The following is a 20,956-nucleotide window of genomic DNA, read 5'->3' as shown; positions in this document are numbered from 1 at the left end:
CCCTACAACTTTTGTCTTAGATGTGGAGATTAGAATTATTTTAAATTTGCTCCCTGGTCTTTAACTTGCGGTCACCTGCCAAGTGTGGCATTTTTAGGGTAAGTGCTATTATTTTTCCAGGCTCAGGGTTTACAGTTGTCATCTGATTTGGAAAATGTGGACAGGATGAATGGGTTTGTTCCTTTTGTAGGGGATTACAATAATACACGGAAGCTTGTGAGTGCTTCTGACAGATGTGCTGGCGGCCTGCCACTGCGTGAAGGGTGCGGCTCTGACTGACAACTTGCAATTATGTGATGATGAATGGTTCTGATGTGTGTTCAAGAGAAAACCACTTTCTAGAAAGTGAAAGTTGTGCATACGGTTCCTATAAAGCGAGTCTTAAGAAAGGCCCTAACTTCTATTTTTTTTGTTGGGATAACCAACTTGGATCGCCTTTTCTGTCAAACTTTTTCTGGTTTTGATAAATAAGGGCCAACCCAAAGTTTATATGGGGAAAATTAGCTTTGGCCCATTCTGGCTGGAGAAATGCTTTATCTGCATTTTTAGTCAAACTGACATCATCACTGCAGAGATGTACAAATGCACACACACAGAGAAATACTTAAATATATACACATGACTGCGCAGTAGCCAACAAGTTCATCAAAGCAAATCCATCGAGCAAAAAACCACTTTTCTGTTAGGGGTATAATTCACCCATCAGTAGGACTGTGTAGCTCATGTTAGTGTCAATGGGAGTTTCAGCCACACAGCAAAGACAGAATGTACCCACAGAGGACTTATAAATGATCCCTTTCTCTGCCAGATTTGATCCAGATTTTTTGCAATATGGTGCTGTTGAAGTCACAGCCTCTGAGCAACAAGACACAGAGAAGGTCAAGTATAGGACCTTGCACTTGGCTCCTTGGCCCTGGAAAATTGTTACAGAATCCAGTGTCATTTTCTGATATATGTACTAGATTAAGTAGCTGATATGAATTGCCTAATTTGGGCAGATCTTATGGGTAACTTTGCTGGTGATACTGGGAATTGAAACCAGAACACCAGCAAAACAGGGCTTTAAGGGCTTTAAGACTAGGGTGACCCCCACCTGGAACACTGCATAGTGCTCTGGTGTCCCTAAGATAAGAAGGCATGGAACTGTTGGACCAAGTCCAGAGGAGGGTCATGAAGTTGGTAAGAGAACTGGAGCACCTCTCCTGTGAAGTCAGGCTGAGAAAGTTGGGACTGTTCAGCCTGGAGAAGAGGTTTGGTGGAGGCCTCATGGCAACCTTCCAGTCTGAAGGAGTTACAGGGAAGAGGGACACTTATTCAGGAAGAGTAGTGATAGGACAATGGGAATGGGAACCAACTGAAAGAGGGGAGTTTAGATTAGATATTAGGAAAATATTCTTTACTGTGAGGGTGGTTAATCACTGGAACAGGTTGCCCAGGGTAGTTGAGGATGCTCCAGTCCTGGCAGTGTTCAAAGTCAGGTTGGATGAGGCTTTGAGTAGCCTGGTGCACTTTGACATGTCCCTGCCTGTGGCAGGGGCATTGGAACTAGATGATCTGTAAGGGTCATTCCAATCCCTTGACATTCTGTGATTCCATGTGCTAAGTAAGGAACAGGAGGCTGTAGAAGCAGTGGTTGAAAAATAAAGAATTGAGCAAAGAAACGAATGTGTGTATCTGCCCAGGTAGAAAACATATCTTTTTGGGTGCAAAATTAGTGATTTCAAAGTATTTTTTGTGGTTTTCTCTTTACTGACCAAACTTTACTGATGCTTTTGCTCAGCTAGTGGTCCTTCTTGTTTCTGGTGTAAAGTTGTGGAAGCTTTTTCAAAGGAAAAAGAGCAGTTTTGAGTAGAGGTGAAACATGCTGATGGTATTAAAATTTTTCATCTAGACTTGGGAAAAGCTGCCATTGTTATAAAGGAGTTGTTGAACAGCCTGATCCAACATGGTGATTCCTACATGCCATTACAGCAAACAATTATCCTGATTTTTCAGTACTTTTGCTGCCAATATTTGTTGTTATTCTTTGATCAGCTCTTTAATAAAACATAAGGTTCCAATATTAGGGCCTGCATCTCTGTCAGTATCCATATTTTGCAATTACTTCACTAGTGTAAAAAGAGGGGAAAAAAGTAATGAAAACAAATGAGCAAATTTAATACTAATTTTTGTAAATAACTGCAGAAAAGTAACAGAATGTGGCAATTTCAATTCTTTAACGTATGTTCTAGGGCTAATTTCCAGTAGTCTTAGATACTGAGGAGGTCCAGTTAAGAGTTTACAGTGGAAAGGAGATGTTATTGTCTTTGTATCAAAGTTCACATTTACACCATGGTTTATAGGCTAATAAACTCATTAGGGAGTTACATTTTGCTGAAGAAGGAAACTGTTTACTTCCTGTCAGCTAAAAGGCTTTTGGACAATTCCAGAGAATATCTGGATATGGGATAGCTCACAGAGGGGAATTGTTATTCCTAAATACAAGATTTTTGGCACATACCTAGAATTGAAGAGTTTTTGAGTTTCTCAAGAAACTTGAGCAATATGACAATAGAATTAAAAAAAAAAAAAAAAATCTATGTGACTTTCAGTGTTCATGGACTGTGCCAGCAGCTCTGGGACCAAAGTATCCACTTTGCCTTGGGAAAAGCTATGCCTGTGCATGAATCCTTTATGTCTTTGTGCAGGCCAAGGTTTGGTGTTCATCGACCTCTGGCTTAGGCTGAGAAGTTGTTCCCTTCAGATATTAAGTTATATAATATATATAGCTCTGAAAGGAAAAAAGAACAAAAAAGCCTGTGTTTTTCTCATGCAGCTTAAGGCACTGAGCTCTGAGGAGTCCCTGAGTTTACTTGAAAAAAATAAGTTGTTTCATTATAATTTTTTCCCAGGGGCTTCTCTGAGGAAATACATGAGCAGTAGTAAAACCAAACAACAGTCCTTGCCACAGAGAGCTCTCAGTCAAATCTTATAATAAGAGAGAACAGGTGAAAATCTGATTGGTGTGGAAAAGTGGGCACCGCTGACATTGACGTTAGATATTGATATAAGGAGCAGCAGTCACTGTGTGCCACCTGTCCAGCCATACATAAGGTGGTGTAAATTATACCTTGCCCATAAATAAGTGTTTAAAAAAAGCTTAAGGAACCAGAGACGTATAACTTGCAATGTTTGAGATTCTGCCTTCCTAGTGCTCATGATTATATTAATAGTGTGAGGGCAAATGCAGGAGGAGAGTTCAGGCAGGTTGGCAGCCTGGAGATTAGAGAAGTGTTTACTTGACAAAAAAGATTGCACAGTTCTCTAAATGCAGTAAGTCTTGTGAGTAACATCAAGATAAAAACCACAGTGAGATAATTTTCATGTGGAGTAAAGACAGTGAAAATGGAACCAGGTAGTAAGAGACTGAGCTGGGTTTAATGTCTGTAAACACAAATTAGGTGGACCAAATTTTTACCACTTGGAGAACCTGGCATTAAACTTCTGCCTTTGGCTTCATAGTAACAGGCAATATTAGACCTCATCACAATCTGCAGCTTCCTCATGAGGGAAGAGGAGGGGCAGACATTGATCTCTTCTGCGTGGTGACCAGTGACAGGAGCCAAGGGAATGGCCTGAAGTTGTGTCAGGGGAGGTTCAGGTTGGATATTAGGGAAAAGTTCTTCACTCTGAGGGTGTTTGGGCACTGGAACACTCCCCAGGGCAGTGCTCACAGCACCAGCCTGGCAGAGTTCAAAAAGGTTTTGGACAATGCTCTCAGGCACAGGTTGTGACTGCCGGGCTGTCCTGTGCAGGGCCAGGAGCTGGACTCCATCATCTGAGTCCCTTCCTGCTCTGAAGATGCTGTGAATATAATGATTTTTTCAATATACTACGTCATGTAGCATTCAAAGAAGGATGTTTCCTGCATGTCCTGTTTTTTCGAATAAATACATCTAAGATCATGAACCAGAACTTAGAACTGAATAATCTTTTGTTCTGATAACATGGAATTTTCTGCTGGTCCTAAATATGAAGAGAGCCCAACAAAACATCTAAACAACTAAGTCTGTGTTAGATTCTTTTGCATGTGGGTAAAGAGGATATAATAAACCAACATTAATCTACAATTTCAAAATAACTGTGTAGAATTTCATGCATGCTTAAATTTTCTGGGGAGTTATGCAGCTAAAATTCACCTCATAAATTTAAACTCCTTGTAACTCTAGAGTCCGGATTAAATCAACAAAAGCAAGAAGACTAAATGTTTAATACTGAAATTGTGTAAATTATCTTTTTTACATTCAATATAACTTTTAGTGAAGCTTGTGGCGTAAATGAGCTCCATGGACTGGTTCTTGTTTGTAGTGAAGAAAAGAAAGAATGTTATGGAGCACAATTGTAATTAAAAATAGCTTGATATAGGTAGTGTGAGCTTGACTCTAGTTTCCCTTCTATGTAGCTGTGAAGATTTAATTGCACTGAATATGTTTTTCCTTTTTGTGTAGTGGATTATTAAGTATTAGTAAATCTCTCCAATGTTTACAAATGACCCCAATTTTCTCCACTCTGATATTTATTGTATTACCATGCTATATATTTTGGGAAGATGGTTATGGAGTTTAATTTTTTGCTTCTTTGGGGAAAAAAATTGTTTTCTACTGTGGAACTATGTCAAGTAGTGCAGAGAAGTGTGACAATGTTTGCTGTAAGCAAAGAGGGGACCTTATAGAAATCTGTCAGGGAATATTTATACATGGGGGTGTCAAGATTTGCTCTGTTGGGAGAGAAAAAGAGGGTTATTCCATGTTATCAGAACAAAAGATTATTCAGTTATAAGTTCTGGTTCATGATCTTAGATGTATTTATTCAAAAAGCAGGACGGGCAGGAAATATCCTTGCTGCACCAGGACAGGGTGCAATATACAGTGCTTTATTATCATTAGTGCTTTTATTTGCTGAAGTCCAGTGTGCTGGAACTATTTCATGTTCACTCTGTCTTTAACTTGAAGTGATCAGTAAACTCTTCAAATTGGTGTTGTTTCCAAACCTGGCTACTAAATCTAATTTATAGAAGTCTGTGTATAACCACAGCTTTAAACAGGTTTCAAATCTTTAATTTTGCACTGTGTCTGCATAATTGGTGAAAGCTTTCTTCAGCTGCCCACCAAAACTTAAAACATATTAAATTGAAACCAATTTTTGTTTCTATGTAGAAAAGTATAATTTGCTTATGTGAATAAGCAATAGTTTTTCCTGAAGAAGAATTCTAATTAATCCAGTTCACTAAGAGTATGATCCTCCATGAATGTGAAAATATCCAATAACTTGTTATGTTCTTACTGGTCAACCTGAGGTTTTGGTATCTATTAATTGCTTATTATTCAAGCTGTGCTCAGAAGATATGGGTATTACACAATTGGTTACCGTGGGTTCTTTTTGGTTTTTTTTCCCCTAGAATACTCAGTAAATGTGCTACAAACAAAATATCTTTTCAAAATTTTTGTTAGGAGGAAGAAAATGTAGTCAGGATGCCAACTTCACAGGTGTGAGACCAAGAATACAACTTTAAAAATGTCATTGATTTCTTGGTTGTTCAGCTTGAGGTGCTTAGGCCCTGATTCTTTTCCAGGGGACCTAACTTTGTGCAGCAGTTTATATATAGTTATATATATTATAGCCTCAATCTTTACATTTACTTTACATTGACACAGCTGCAGCTGTGAATGTTCAGCAGTTCCTCAAATAAAGCCCCAAGTTTTTTTAAATTGAGCTCCCAGAAAATGCAACTGCGACCCATCATTTCTCCTTTTGCAGTTCTCTCCCTCATTCATTTGGTTTCTTTGAACTTTTGCAATGACACACAGCCAATGACTGCATGGGCAGCAGCCTCATTTGCTCTGCAGTTCCACTTTCTGCTTTCATCTGGGATTATCCCATATGCTGAATATAGCAAGAATAGCATACAAAAATTGTGTACATTTAAAAAAGTATTTAAAGAATACATCATAATGTACACAGGGGCTGAATTAGGATTTCCTGGGGAACGTTAATTCTAAGATTTCCATATCTTTCCATTACTTGACTTAAAAAAATTAATAATGCTCTTTTATAGGAATAAAAATGATGGTTAATTTTCTCCTCTATGTATATAGGGAAATGAAAATGAGATAATATTATTCTTGAAGATATTAGTGCCTTCTTTTCTAAAATCTTTTCACAGCTATTATTCCAGAAATATATATCCTTGGCAGTGCTAGGTTAATGCTTGAACTCTATGATCTTAGAGATCTTTTCCAGCCTAAATGATTCTTTAAGTCTATTGCAGGAACTGGTGCTTGTGAGATTTTTAAACCTTTTAAAGCTCTGTTTGTTGGCATTAGCTCAGGAAATTCTTGCTTGATCTGTATTTATGCTTATATAGGACATAATAATTTGTTTAAGTCAAAATTTTAGTAGTAAAAAAGGGGCTACAGAACTGATTTTGTCAGTATATTTTAGTGTCCTGGAAAAGATTGCATCATGTGCCATAGAGACCTTCAGAAATGGCAAATAGAGAGGAGATTCTAGCTATTGTTTTTGTTCCTCTGCATCCCTGTTTGAAGTAATTTCAAATCAAGAGCATATTATTTTGCTTGCTTTGTATTATACTTTTGCATACAAAAATGCTTAAGGATTTCTCATGAAAAATTCTTTTTGTTATACAATTGTTTTAATTTCAGAATATTGTATGTACGAGCTGAGTTAAGATTTTTATGCACAATATTAGGAAGCCTTCAAATAATTAAACAGATGTTTATTACTGCATTATTAGGGTAATGAGTAGAACATGATTTGGGGGAACAAAATAGAGGTCTTTTGAATCATTCAGGTTTTGTTCATAAGTCATCTGGTGTCAAAAATTTTGCAAGGAACATTAATCAGTTTAATAGAAACTGATTTTCCTTGCTTTTCAGGAAGTCCCCTCACTCCCATTCCCTCAATACTATGAAACTAACCTGGTGTGAAGGAGCCTCCACCCTTTTGCTTTTTTGTACTACCTTTTGTTTAAGATGTTTTTAGTCCTCAAAACTTTGCCTACTATTTTCATATTAATTTTATAGGACTTCTACCCTGTTAAAAGGTACAATACTTAGTTGCCATTGCACTTGAGAGGAGAAAGAACAATAACATAAATGTATATTTGTGCTACCAGAGAATTTCTAGAGTTGAGATGGGATCCTCAGCCTGCTTCAGCTTGGTGCAGGAAGAGTTGGGCAATGTTAAGAGAAAAGAAAATCTACCCCTCTGTCCTTAGTAGAGTGTCTGAGTTCAGTACAAGGCTGGACACAGGCTGGCATTCCATCTGCAACTTCTTGAGCTGCTAGGGAAATTAATTTTTAAAAGAGGGATGCCCCATGTCCAAAAAGCATATGGTACACGATTTTTTCCAGAGCAGTTTAACAAAGAAACATTTGGATATTGCACTCTTAATATTTATTTGAGTAATAAGGAGAAGAATGTCACTTCAATTCAGAAGTGTTTGAGAAGAGTGGATGCCAAAGATGAGAGTGAATTGTTTAGGGTTATAAAAAGGCTGTAACAAGGTACAGAGGTATGAGATTGTGAGAAAGAATAATTAGGCTAAATATTGGGATAAATTTCAATTCTATTGAATATTAAGTAGGCTGTGATGGAGCTATGCTGATGAGTTCTAGCTAAGATATTGGCTCAGTCTGTTCTTTTCCACTGGAGAGGAAAAAAAAAAGAGAAAATCTAGAGCTGTTCAAAAAAGAAAGATGTGAGGATGTGGAGGCAAAGAAACTAACGAAAATTGAGATCTGCTTCTATTACCATGACTTTCTCCTTTCACAAAATAACAAATATTGCAAATCCTATCAATTTCGTTATTTGCTAGGATGCACATAGCAAGAGACAGGAAAATCAGTGTATCATTCTCCTTTTTCATATCAGTTTATATAGTCTTTTTACCAGGGATTGCAAGCACATTGTGCTCTCCTTTTCCTGTCTATCCCTGATTGCTGTTGTTTAAAGCCTAAAGTGAATTTCTCTTGCCCATATTATATGTTCACTTGGAAAGTAAATAGAGGTGCAGATACTTAGAGAATAGGTGAATACATGTAATATACTGTATGCTATCATTGTGATGCAAATAAGGGAATATCTTCAGTGAATACAGCCAATCTAACAGTAAAATATAGCTTATCATGGACTGGATATTTTAAGTGGAGGAATGAAATGTACATGTAATTTTAATAGACTTAAAAGATATTTCTCTTGTACTAACATGCCAAAACATTGCATCCAAGCAATTACACCGACACTTGAGAAAGCTTCTTTTGACATACGGAGTGTATTGTCTAGTGCGGTGTTCATGAAATTAACATTTTCCTGAAGTAATCATATACAATTAAGTGACCAAATAGTTCTGAGGCAATACAACTGTATTCCACAGGAACTAAATATATTTCTTCACACTGATCCTGCATGTTTTAGTTGAGCAGTCATTAGCATGTTTATAATGGTTCTAATTTAGCACAACATTTTCTGAATTTCATCCTTGAGTCATTTACAAATTGTTCATATTGAGTAAACAAAGGAAACAGATTGCATTTTATACTTAGTAATTTATCTGAAAGAAGAGGGGAGGGTTAATTGTCTGAAAGTTTTGCTCTGTTTGGGGAAGTGATTCTAGTCTTGCCTTGCTTGGCACACAATGCCTTTTTCCCTCTGTTCTAGGGGGAAAAGGAAAAAAAAAAAAGAATGGAGGAGTGAGTAAAATGAAAAATTAGGAGCAGGACAAGATTTGCCACTCCCAAAGGGGAGTGTGGAGCAGAACTGGAGCTGGCACGAGATTATCTAAAACAGTTGGTGCATTCCTTAATGATCAAGTGCTTGAGAAGTCCAGCTCTCTCTCACAGAGCATCTGTGTTGATGTTTATATCAGTGCCCTGCTGTATGGGAAAAGCATGCTTTCTCTTGTTGCTTTTCTAAAAATAGTATGGCATATAGCATTGTATGAGTTATTTTAAGAGAACAAAAACATTTGCAAGGTTAAAGGCCCTGCTTTTTAATAAATAAATAAAAATAAAGGTCAGGACTGTATCTAGGGCTGTTCTTTCCCTGAAATTCAAACTTCTTTTTTATCTGGAGTTTTGCACTGAGCAGAATTCTTTGCACTAGAGAATTTCTGATGAAACAAACCATTTTAGGCAGAATTGGGAGAAATTCAGACTCTACAGTTTTTCCCACTAGCTGCATCATACAATGCAGGTCTGGAAATCACCCCAAGCTAAATTCCAGTGTTTCTGTTTAGAATGTCTGTTGTTTCATGCAAGATCTAGACCATTCAAGTAGTGCAAATGAATTCAGAGGAAAACCAGAACATTTTAATGCCTAATTATTTTTAGTGATCTTGGAGAGTTTTAATTAAAAGTTAAGAGACCTCTCCAAGCTCTTACAGTTCTAATTTTATCATATTGTGGAAATCTTGTCACTATGAAAAAATGTGCAGCAATTGGCAGATCTGCCTGGTTCCCTGTCCTAAACAAAATTATGTGTTTGGTAGGCAGATCTCAGTTGCATTTCCATCATTGCTCTTGCAAGAAAACATCCACTGTGAGCTGACTGCCTTTTGCATATAATTGTATTTAGGGAGTGTTCTTTGCCTTATTTTGTTTTTGTTTGGTTGGGTTTTGTTTGGTTTGGTTTTTTTTTTTACATTTTTTTCTCCCTTTTTTAAAACTTTTTTTAAACTTCCTATAGGAAAGAGTCAATATGAGAGGAGGGAGTGAGTGACTGGCCAGGAGTATTTGTTTCCTTAACATCCCAAGCAAGATATAAAATCTAGGAAAGATTTTATTTTATATGCAGTCTGCAATAAAAAAAAGCAAAAGGAATTAGCATCTTTTCCTGTTCTAAATGTCATGTTGCTCATTTTTTTGAGGTGATTGTATTTTTTGCTTTTCAAGAACTTGAATTTGGAGAGCTTATTAAATTGAGAAATTCTTGAGAAGTTGGCCAAAGAGATCACTTCGCTGGCTAACAAAGTGTCAAAATGCCTTATATTTTAATTTTCTGTTAGACCATGGCAATTAATTATGGTACAAGAATGGCACAGAAATTGAGAGGGATGAGATGAGATTCCCTGACCTGCTGCTCCACTGACAGCAAGATTGAAGCCAAGCTGCTTATGAGCAAGAGGCAGTGGCAGTATATTGCAAATATGGATGTTAAGCCTTCAGGCTGATTTTTGATTAGTTTTGTATTGTTGCTGTGTCCTTTTCTTTTATTTAAAGTTTATTGAGATAGAAAAGGATAATTTGTGTTTGAAAGAAGAAAAGAAGGAACTATGGCAACAAAAAAAAAAAAAAATCTATTTTAGTAATGTTACACGGAACGTTACATCTTTGGATTAAAGCAGAATAGATATACCATCCAGCAGTTAAGTTTTAATAGTCATGGTTAAACTGCATTTTATTTCTCAAGTAGTGAATGAAAACATGAAGTCTTTAATTTAATTTTGAATTGTTAGAAGATTATAAAATTATGTTCTTTCAAAGTGAATTAAATTAACCTTTTGCTTTTCTCTTTGATATGAAATGTTAGAGTTTGCATATAATATTAAAATACATACCATGAAGCATGAAAATTAAGAAATATTTTTATGATTTCATTCTATACTAGGTGGTTCTTTACCTCAAGGAAGTCTGATTGGCAGTGAACTCACAAAAGACACATAAGCAAGCTGTTGCCATGTACTCAGAGAGGGATCTGTTAACTAAAGATCCCAACACAGGTATATTAAAGCTCATCACAGATTTTTAAAAAACATACTCAGTTTTCTGAATATTTCACCATTTTAATGACTGGATCTAATAATAGCAACAAAGGAGCTGTTTTTTCGTTTAATTGTAAGTAACAAAGATTGACTAGAGTAAATCTAAATTCTGCTTGGCTATTATTCAGGAATGTTTCATTTAGCTTTTTCAACTCAGAAGAGGATTTAGTATTCTGTGATGAATATCAAAACAAATCTTCCTCTTTTAAATCTGTGATGTATTTTCTTATTATTTGAGGTGCCATGTCCTTAGTTTCACCCACTTGAAAAAAACACATTTGCACTTGAAGCATGGGCTGAGATGTGCAAAGGTGCAAGAAGAAGCAGGCCAAAAATGGTAGTTACTGTAATGTTAATTTGCAGCTTAGTTGCTTTTTGGGGGAAAAGCAGCTCTTCTGTAGAAGGAATCGAGTGCAATAGGCCTAGTATGCACACAAATGTCTGTCACAAGGAGTTCATAATCTTATTTAACATTCTTTCAAAGAAAAAACCCCACACAATACTTATTCTCAAACAAATATTTCATAGATGCTGACAGGCTAATTCCACTTGTGCTGTTTTTCTTATACAGACTTGAATGAGGCATGTGAACTCATTTGACAAAGTCTGGTCCAATGGACACCTTTTCTCCCATGGAGCTGAAGGCAAATAAAATGTAATGAAAGTAGCTTGGGGAATATAGAACACTAGAGATGAAGGAACTGGCAAATTGATATTTAGTCCCAAACTCTGCTCAAATGTAATATTATTATGTTTAACAATATCTACTAAATTATAATAGGATATAATATATAGTTAGTCCTGAAATTGAGGCAAAGTTGCCTTTAGTTCTGTAGTATCATTCTTCTTAAATGCAGAACATAACTTTATCTTCCTCCTCCTACTGTGGATCTGATCATGTTTTAGAGCAATTTCTCTTGCAGCAATCCTGATTTCTCTGCTAAATCCTCTCCCTGTGTGCCTGTTTCCTTGAGATGTAACAATTCAGATGCACGTAGAAATATGTCACCTATACCTCTATACCTGTGATTGAATTATATTTCCGTATTGGTTATGAACTTGCTGTGCATTTGCAATCATTATTAATAAATCAATGTGCTTTTGTCTTCTGTCACAAAGTAATGTGTGGATTCAAAAAGAATTGTATGCAAAGCAAGTCATGTTTTAGAACTCATATCATTAATAATTATCTGTTTGCAGTATTGTTACAACATGTTTTGAGGGAAGCTTATTATAAGAGAAATAACAAGGCACTGCACAGTAGAAAGAATAAGACAGTTCAGTTGATCACTGGTATAGGTGTTATAAATATGCCAGTCTGTACTATAGTGTTTTATTAAGTCTCAAAAAGTCAAAGCTGATTTGAAATAATAATGTCTGACAGTCAGTGCTTTGAAGTTTTGCTGCTGCACTCTCACATTTAGGTTTTCTTTTATGTATGACTTTACCATAAAAAAACAAAAACTCACACATGGCATGAACGTCTTTTTTTTTTTTTAATCTGTATTTCAAAGAAAGTAATAGGAGGGTACTTTGGTGAATTAAAAGGGGAAAAAAAAATAAGGAATAACCCTCCAAAATCAATGAGGATAGGTGCAGGCCACTGCCAGGTCATACAGTATTCATGTATGGCTGGGGTGAGGAACTTGTTGAAGAATGCAAAAGTGAAATTAAAAGGGAAAAAACCCACAACTGAAAAGGGGGGAGAGTAAGGATGAGACAAGAGGCAAAAGCTAGCCCTGATTCAAACAAGATGACTTTCATTCAGTCAGAAGAACTTGAGAGCTTGGCTGTGATAGCTAACATGCTGGCTCTTCATCACTGGCCGTGCAACAAAGAGCTGGATTCCATCCATTCCATGACTGATTGATTACCCAACGGACAAATGTTAATTCTTTTCATCGATGCTTTGTCATTGTGAAGAGATCCTTTTCATCTAACACCTAGGGCTTTTTTCCCTCAGCTTTTTTTCCCTCCCCCGATTATATATATATCTTTTAACATCCTCTTCTCATTCACCTTTGCAAAACTGTCATGTCTAACAAGATTCTCACAGTACTTTAAACTCCTTTAGTTTACAATTAAAATTGCTAACTAAGTATGTAACAAACCGTGATATTAAATAATACTCAAAGATTTAATTTAGTCATCATAATTATACTTAACCTGTTTGCTGTCCTTGAAGGAAATTTTTTTCCTAGTTCACAGGGGAAGAATATAAAGGAAGAGAAGCTGTGTGTTTTTTAATAGAATCAATTGCTCCAGTGCAACTTCACGAGTTTGATCTTACATGTGCCAGTAGAAAATATGCTACTGCGCAGCATAAGCCTGACTGTGGTTTATAAAGTCAGTGAGAAGAGCTAAAAATGTATAAATGCTAATTTCTTTCATTGCCTCTTTTATAATTGTCTTCAGCAAGAATACCCCTGAATTTTGAAAATGTCGGGTTGCACAAGGCTTTGGAATGGTGCTGAAGCAGTGCAGGGAGAGTGATGCAGTGCAGATGTGAATTCGGGCTCCTTCCTTCACTGCTCAGTGCTGGATTCCAAGTCGATGTTTTGTTTCTATAATGAATCAAATCAGAAAATGAATCAATATGGATGAAGACATTTCACTGATGTCAGAAGATATCTCTGTAGATTCTATATGTCTGTAAAAATTACTTTTCGGTACAGAAAGGAGAAAAATCCCTTTCTGCTTCGCAAACCTTTTCAAAATGTGTGTTTGTGAGCACGGAACACAGAACTTGAAGGGAGTCACGCCTTTCAAGTATAAGCCTTTATATTCAGTTTTGGGTCTAATGTGGAGAACCTCCAGAGGGCTTTAACCCCATATCATTATTTTAAAATTGAAAAATTATGCAGAATAAATGTGGTAATTGAAAATTTACAGGATTTTCACAGTGCTACTTTTACAATAGTGTAAGAAATTTTATTAAAAGGTTCATTGTGTAATCATTTTTGTAATCTTCTAAAGAGCAAAATACAGTAGCTATAAATTATGTGGTCAGATCCAGGACACAGAATTTGCATGAGATAGGGGTGTTAAAAAAACCCTTTCTTAAGGAATTTTAGTCATTTGTAGAGAAAAATTCTAACTAGCAATATGATTATATCAAAAAGGCACACAAATAGACCTGTTTTCCAATCTAGCTCTTTCCTAGTCTGTCTTTAGAAATACATTTTTTGTCCTTACATAATATAAGAACACTACAGATAAGCTTGGGTGTTCTTAGGAACAGTGAGAGAAAAAATAAAACAAGTGCTTTTGAGGAAAGTGTTTTATAAATTTCAGTAATATGCTAGTTCTTTCTTTTTTTTCCTTTTTCATTGAAGTATTTTTTTCTTTGTGTGAATTGAGTAAACGTCTTAGTTAAAAGCAGTAGAATACGTAACTTAGAGAAAACATAAAAATAAAATTCTAAAGCTTTTTTTTTCAGGGATGAGGGGTCTGAAATTTTGGCAGGGGAGAAACACAGAAACCTCTTTTTAACTAATCATGATATCACAAAAAAGGACAAATTATAATGTTCTATTGATAATTGATGGTTATTTCTTGATTCTCCTATTATCAGGCCAGGACTCATAAAAGTAATAAGTGCCTGTTATTGTTAAAAGTAAATTGTTATTATATAACTAGTATTTTAACACTGCATATTGCAACTTACAGCTCCTTAATTTTGTCTCTTTCATAGAAAGATATAATTAGTAAATAAATTAGCTTTTCTGCTGAAATATTACTTCAAAAATATTTATGAGCTGTGTTGTCTTTCCATGGAGGCTTGCATGGTGAAAATGTGTTGCAATTAAAACCTGATCTTTGATCTCTTGGTAGTTACAGTTTGGTTTGCTTTCAATCGGTTTTTGTTTTGTTTGGGGGTTTTGTTTGTTTGTTTATGTCAAATGAGTTATACTAATGAATTTTTAGGCTGAAATGACTTGTACCCTAACACATGATTGGCCATAGGACTATTTCCTTCCTTAGACTTCTCCCTAAATCTTTAACTCCTCCTTTTGTGACCTCTTTGAATGTCTCATCCTTCTGAGTATTTTTGGAATCGTCTGAAGAGGAACAAACTGTTACCCGTTGCAATGATGTGATCTGTGTTGCCATTCTTAAATCTGGGCAATTTGCTTTTGCTTTCGCATGTGTGAGTGCTTCTGCTGGGACTACTGAAATGACAATTTCAGCTGTGATTTGACCTTAATCGGTCAGTAATTTAGTGGAAGACTGAATTCTGCTTTCTCATACAACTCACTGTTAATTCATGACTGGAGTAGGATCGGTACAAAAATAATTAAAATTTGAATATTATGAGCTACTTAGAAAGCATTGTGCAAATTGGCCCTCTCAAACAAGTGGCCCCTTGCTATGAGAGTTTCTAGGAAGACAAGGTGTGTGTCTGTTCCCCAAGGAGCTCTGTGCTCAGCACTGCCCAGGGTGATGCGTGGTCTTACAAGGAAGGCCCTTTGCCACAATTTGTTTTTGGAAGAGAATTACAAGTAAGTTTTGATATTTTGCAAACTGGCCCTAAGGGTTTCCAAGGAGTTTAGCACAGACATTGTTGGTCAGTTTGCCTGCAGGTGAAAGCAAGCACACAAAGTTTAATAGAGATTTTATTGTTACTAACTGGGAAGGAAAAATGAGTGTTGATTGTTTGTGACGTTTTCTTGATAATTGTTTAGAAATCTGCATTGTGCTTCTTAAAAGTCATAAAAACCCACATCACATCAAGCACAGAATCATACAATGGCCTGGGTTGGAAGGGACCTTAAAGATCAATTTATTTCAACCCTTTGCCATGGGCAGGGATGCCTTCCACTGTCCCAGGCTGCTCAGAGCTCCATCCAGCCTGGCCTTGGACACTGCCAGGGATGGGGCACCCACAGCTGCTCTGGGCAACCTGTGCCACTGCCTCACCACCCTCACAGTAAACAATTTTCTCCTAATATCTACTCTAAACCTACTCTCTTTCAGTTTGAAGCCATTCCCTCTTGAGCTGTCACTATATTCTCTTGTAAATAGTCTCTCTCCATCTTTCCTGTAGGCCCCCTTCATAAGAATTTCTGTCTTAAAAATGACCTTTTCTAGGTATCTGCAAGGTTATCCATAATTTAGACATCAGAGCCAATTAGTTTAATTTATGGAATGAAAAAACCTTTAGAATTTATTGGAGTCTGTTATGTTCAATATAAAATTTTGTAGTGGGATTAGGGTCAGATCATAGGGAGCTTACTAGGGCCAATCTTCTACTTTCTCCAAAGTGTAATGACTTCAGTGACAGTTTTGCCTCCAGAAGGCCTCCCAGGCTGGGGCAAAGCCTTGAAATGCATTCTGAAGTTGATATGATGAAATCCTGTCTTCTAATCATTGCATGTTGTTTATAGCCTACTGAGAAAATTTCTGATACTGTGAACATCGAATATGTAGAGTGCTTTCATGAATTCCATGGAGACATTATATGAATAACTTTTGCATTGACATGGGTATAAAAATGGGTTTCAGATGTCACTGTGTGCCAAATTTCCAAAAAAAGCTACTAAATCTTCATGTATAATTTCGAGTGTACAATCATTCTCAAATGAAAAAGACAGAATTCGTATATACATTGGCAATCTATGCATGTAAATTGGCAGTTAGCATGCATAAATCCTCAACAAAGTTTTTCTTTCAATTAGACCCTTGTTAAATCCATAGTAACTCCATTAACCCCAGGGGAATTACTTTGGATTTAAAATGCAGTTAAATAAGAACTCAGTGTGGCTGCAAGTTCTTTTCCTTTCTAAGCTATAGTTGGACTGGTACTGGGAGATGAAGGTGGTATTGGTACTTAAAATGAAGGTGGCACCTGTTTTCCTGTAAGAATATGTTTCATAATTCTATTCTTTTTTTCTTTTCTTTTTTTTTTTTTAATAGATTCATCCTGTATGGAAAAGCTACTTTCTAAAGACTGGAAGGAGAAGATGGAAAAATTAAACACAAGTGATCTCCTTGGAGAAATTAAAGGTATTTCACTAGATCAAACTTTAAATGTTTGCATATATTTAAGAAAGGGATTGAGGATTTTTTTAAATTTCAGAAAAAATTATAGGAATAGCTGTCATGACTAGAGGGTGCCATTCTTTCCAGGCAACTCACCCTGGTTTTTAATGTTTATCTTAGAAATGACTGATGAGTGTGCAAAAAAAAAATGGAGTATGTCACAATCGGTTATAGGCAGTATCAGGGATGTTCTCACAAAACACCAGGTTAGTTACCTTAGTTCACTGACATCAGCCATATATCTCTGAGCAGAGGAAGAGGAAGAAATGCAGAGTTACCAGTACTTGGTACTGCTTCTTCCCAGTTGCACAAACTGTGTGTAGAAATAATCTTCAGATTATAAAGGGTGGTAATTGTGCCATTGCTATTCCAAATTTTTGATTAAAAAAAAAAATAAAAGGATTTCTATTAATCCCCTTATGCAGAGAAAGAGCAAGTCTGGATACAATTTGGGACTTACTGAAATAAGTGCAAAATTTATTGTATATGTGGGCAGTAATTTCCAGTATTCTCATTATTTCTTGAGCCAGCATCCTAGGAAAAGTGAAATTCTCTTGGCAATTAAGTACTAGGTAGAAAACTCGAAGTGTTTTTCTCCACCCATCAATTCTTCCATGCATTTTCCTGGTGAGAAGAAATTCAGTGTTATTGATTAAGCAACAAATTTACCATCTGCTTTTTTTTGTGCTGTGAGAAGGGGTCATAAGGCATGTTTGTGGAGTAAACAAAATACCTAAGATTTATTTCTCTTCATTTGTATAATTTTCTTAAACTGCAACTACAAAGGTGTGGAAACAAAGAGTCATGTTCATCATATTAATAACTCTTTTCTTTAAAATTCTTTAATGTGAAAAAAATATATATATTCTATTTGATGAAAATTGATGCTTAGGGATTTAAATTTCCACTGGGGAAATTCAGGATAGTTCAATTTTTTTTTATTATACAAGTAGATGAAAGATTGGCACTTTTTAATAAGTAAGTTATAATTGGTTCCTTCAGGACCAAAAATCTGTTGGATTCTCCTGATTTTTCTGGTAGAATTATGACAATGCATGTATGTTAGGCAGGTAAGAAATCCCATAGTAATATCAGTGACAGAAACATAGCATACAATTTTGCAGGAACGTGCTCAAATTGACTGCACCAAATCCCCAAAAAATTATGTCTTGAAATCACAATCTATTTAAAGCCATATTGTCTCTTAATAGTGTGGAAAACATTGAATGCTAGTTGAATTATTGTTGTCTATTAATTGCAAAATATAGCTGCTTAGTCCTTAAATAGAAACTACTTGAATGCTATTAGCGAATCAAATTTAAAAGAGGTGGCATCTCTAACAATGCAGAATAATGTTCTTTATTCTTTTATATGGCACAAAATGCTTTCTAATGACATCTCATTTATTGAAAAAGATAGGTTTGCTTTTCTGGATTTCTATTGTTCCTCCTATTTTCTTAGCATATATGTTCTCTGCAGAGTGAGTGGGTAGAGTTCTTGCCTCTCATCCTTTTCTCGTCTCCTTACAAAGCACTCTCACTCAGATTTGGAAGAATTCCCAACTACCTTTTCCAGGGGAATAGCCTATTAGGTGTGTAAAAAAGGTCATCTGATTAGGCTCAGCAGATTTATGTGTTGCCAGTCCCTCAGTCAGTTTCCACAGCCCATTTCCTGAGTAACCTGTCCTTAAGTTGTCGTAATATCTGCAATATTCATCCATGCTGCTCGTTGGCTTCCAGCAAGATGGGAAGCTGAATCTTCGCTACTGCAGCTGCATTTAATTTTTTAAAAATAGAAACAACATGGAAGACAAAAAATGGTTGCTGTTATGTTGTGGCTTACACTTCAAATCTCTTGACAAAGCCATTAGTATTGTTTTATAGAAGAAGAAAAACTAGGTGCAGGGTTACATAGCTGGAGTAGGAGCAGGTCTGAAGTTGGAATCCTTTCCTTTGGGCTCCCAAACCCATGGCCTAACCACTGTCTGCAGGCTGGTTACCTCTGAGCCAGTAATACCACTATTAACCCAATAGTCTGCTATTAACTCCTATCAGCATTTGTGTACCTTCAACCACCTCAGAAAGGAAAAAAAAAATCCACAAACAAATAACAATCTAGCACATGGCGTCTTGAAAATCTGATTACATGAAGGAAACAAAGCAAAGTAGGGAAGCATACTTTAAAATAAATCCTTTCATTGTTCAAGGTGGTAGAATCCACAATCATGAAGTTCATTTTCATGGGGATGATTGAATTTCCAGCAAGGTAACTGGTAGGGTATTCTGGGAACTGAAAGAACTGCATTTGAAAATTATTGTCTTTGGGAGGTCAAATATATTTTTCCACAATTTCCGTTAGATTCTAAATAATTTTATTGAATTGATCTTGTGCAGAATTTCTGCTCATATTACTGTGAGTCTGACTTAGAGACATGAAGTGATGAGGTAAAAATAAATAAATGAGTTCATTAAAGAAAAAAATAAGTTGAATATAAGAAAGGAAGGTGTGGTCCTGTGAGGAGCTGCTCTTTGCACTGACTGTTACTGTGAGTTGTTTATTTTAGAGAGAAGGCGTTGTTCTCACTAAGGATAACCTGAGTACATATTCTTCCTCTGTGTCTGCACAACCACAGCCCTCCCCCTTCAGTGAAAGACTAGCATCTTGGTTGTGGGAAGGCAGTTCACTAAGAATCAGTGCCAGAAAAAAGGATGAAAGCAGGAAAAAAAAATGTACCACTGACACAAACTGTTTCTACTCATGTTTGGGAAGCACACAGACAAGAAGAAAAGATAATTGGCTGAGAGAAACAAATAAAAACGGTATTTTCTTGCTTTACCTTCTATATTTAGAACACAATAGTGTTAATCAAGATATAATTATAAACTATATCTATTAATTCAGACAATAGAGGCCAATACAAAAGTAACAAACAGTGAATAATTCTTTTTTTCTCGGTGTGGGATTGTTACTATTCACAATTACTCTTGCATAGTGTGCCTCACTTGTAAAATTGCTTTTTCTGAGTTTCTTTATTAGGATTTCAGTTATTGATAATGGTCCAGATTCTTCCTTGAATTCCAGCCAAACAAGCCATTGACTTCAGGGAGGTTGCATGAAACTGAGGAGAATCTGGCAGAATGCTTTCTAGCCAAATTCCAGTGGTTAAATAAGTCTGCTTGTTCATTTGATATGTTTATAAATGAAACACATAGGTCAAGTTTTCAAAGGTCTCTGAAGCAGTTGACCTGAGTTAAATGCCTTCCTCACCTGGAAGAAAAAACCCCAGAGCTGTCTGTGCAAATCGTTTGATTGTATGCTATTTGCCAGGGAGTGCATGCAAATAGATTTATTTAAGGTATACAAACAATTTGTTAGGCTTACATCTGGCTTTTGCAGTATTTGGTTTCTTTTGTATAGAAATTAGGATCAGGAAATACTTTTCATTCTAATTGTTGTTATTACGTATTTGAATAAACAAAGCAAGGCAGGGCTCTTTTCTTTATTTCCAGATATTTGGGTGCACAGAGCTCTGTCCTCACCCTCCCTCACTGCGTGTATTTCTGTTGCTTGGTTATCTAGTTTTTCTTCAGCAGCCACAGCTAGGCAGAGTACCATCATTTATCACTACACAGAGTCTGTTTTAAGTTTTCTGTTTCTGTTCCAAATATAAATCTCTGGAATAGCACGGTCTTGCATGCATCAGGCAGTTGTCCTACTGAAATAGCCCTCAATGGTCTTTCTCAGCATGCAGAGGCTTTGAAGATCAAATAAGAAAGGTCAGTCTTTAAGTAACTTAAGCAATGATGTTATCGTGGAAGGGTCAGAACTGGTCCAGCAGCCCCAGAGGAGAGTGACTCCTGGGTCAGCAGCAGCTCCTGTGCTGCAGGTTAGTCCTGTGCTGTTTACAGCTGGAACTCTCTATATTTATAGGCATTGTGACTTGAATGTCACATGCTGTCTTGGTACAGTAGGCTCTATTTTGGGGAGGTGAGTGATTGATGCCCATGGCTTTATCCAGCACAGAAGGCTGTTTCTATTATGTTTCCCAAGCTTGTCCCATCTCCTGTTATATTTGCTGCTTTAGTAATAAGAGTC

General features: G+C 36.3%; 1 protein-coding gene across 6 annotated transcripts in view; it reads left to right on the top strand.

Moving 5' to 3' along the window:
• The window catches only part of SOX6 (SRY-box transcription factor 6), a 257,801-nt gene that overhangs the window by 73,069 nt on the left and 163,776 nt on the right, over positions 1–20,956 (top strand). For all 6 annotated transcript variants that reach the window (XM_058806757.1, XM_058806755.1, XM_058806756.1 and 3 more), the window contains exon 4: positions 16,736–16,825. In XM_058806757.1, coding sequence (XP_058662740.1) covers positions 16,736–16,825 — 90 coding nt within the window. The remainder of the gene's footprint in view (positions 1–16,735; positions 16,826–20,956) is intronic.

The sequence above is a fragment of the Ammospiza caudacuta genome, chromosome 6, assembly GCF_027887145.1.
Source record: "Ammospiza caudacuta isolate bAmmCau1 chromosome 6, bAmmCau1.pri, whole genome shotgun sequence".
NCBI lineage: Eukaryota > Metazoa > Chordata > Aves > Passeriformes > Passerellidae > Ammospiza > Ammospiza caudacuta.
The sequence above is the reverse complement of the archived record's forward strand: the minus strand, read 5'-3'. Positions and strand labels throughout refer to the sequence as shown.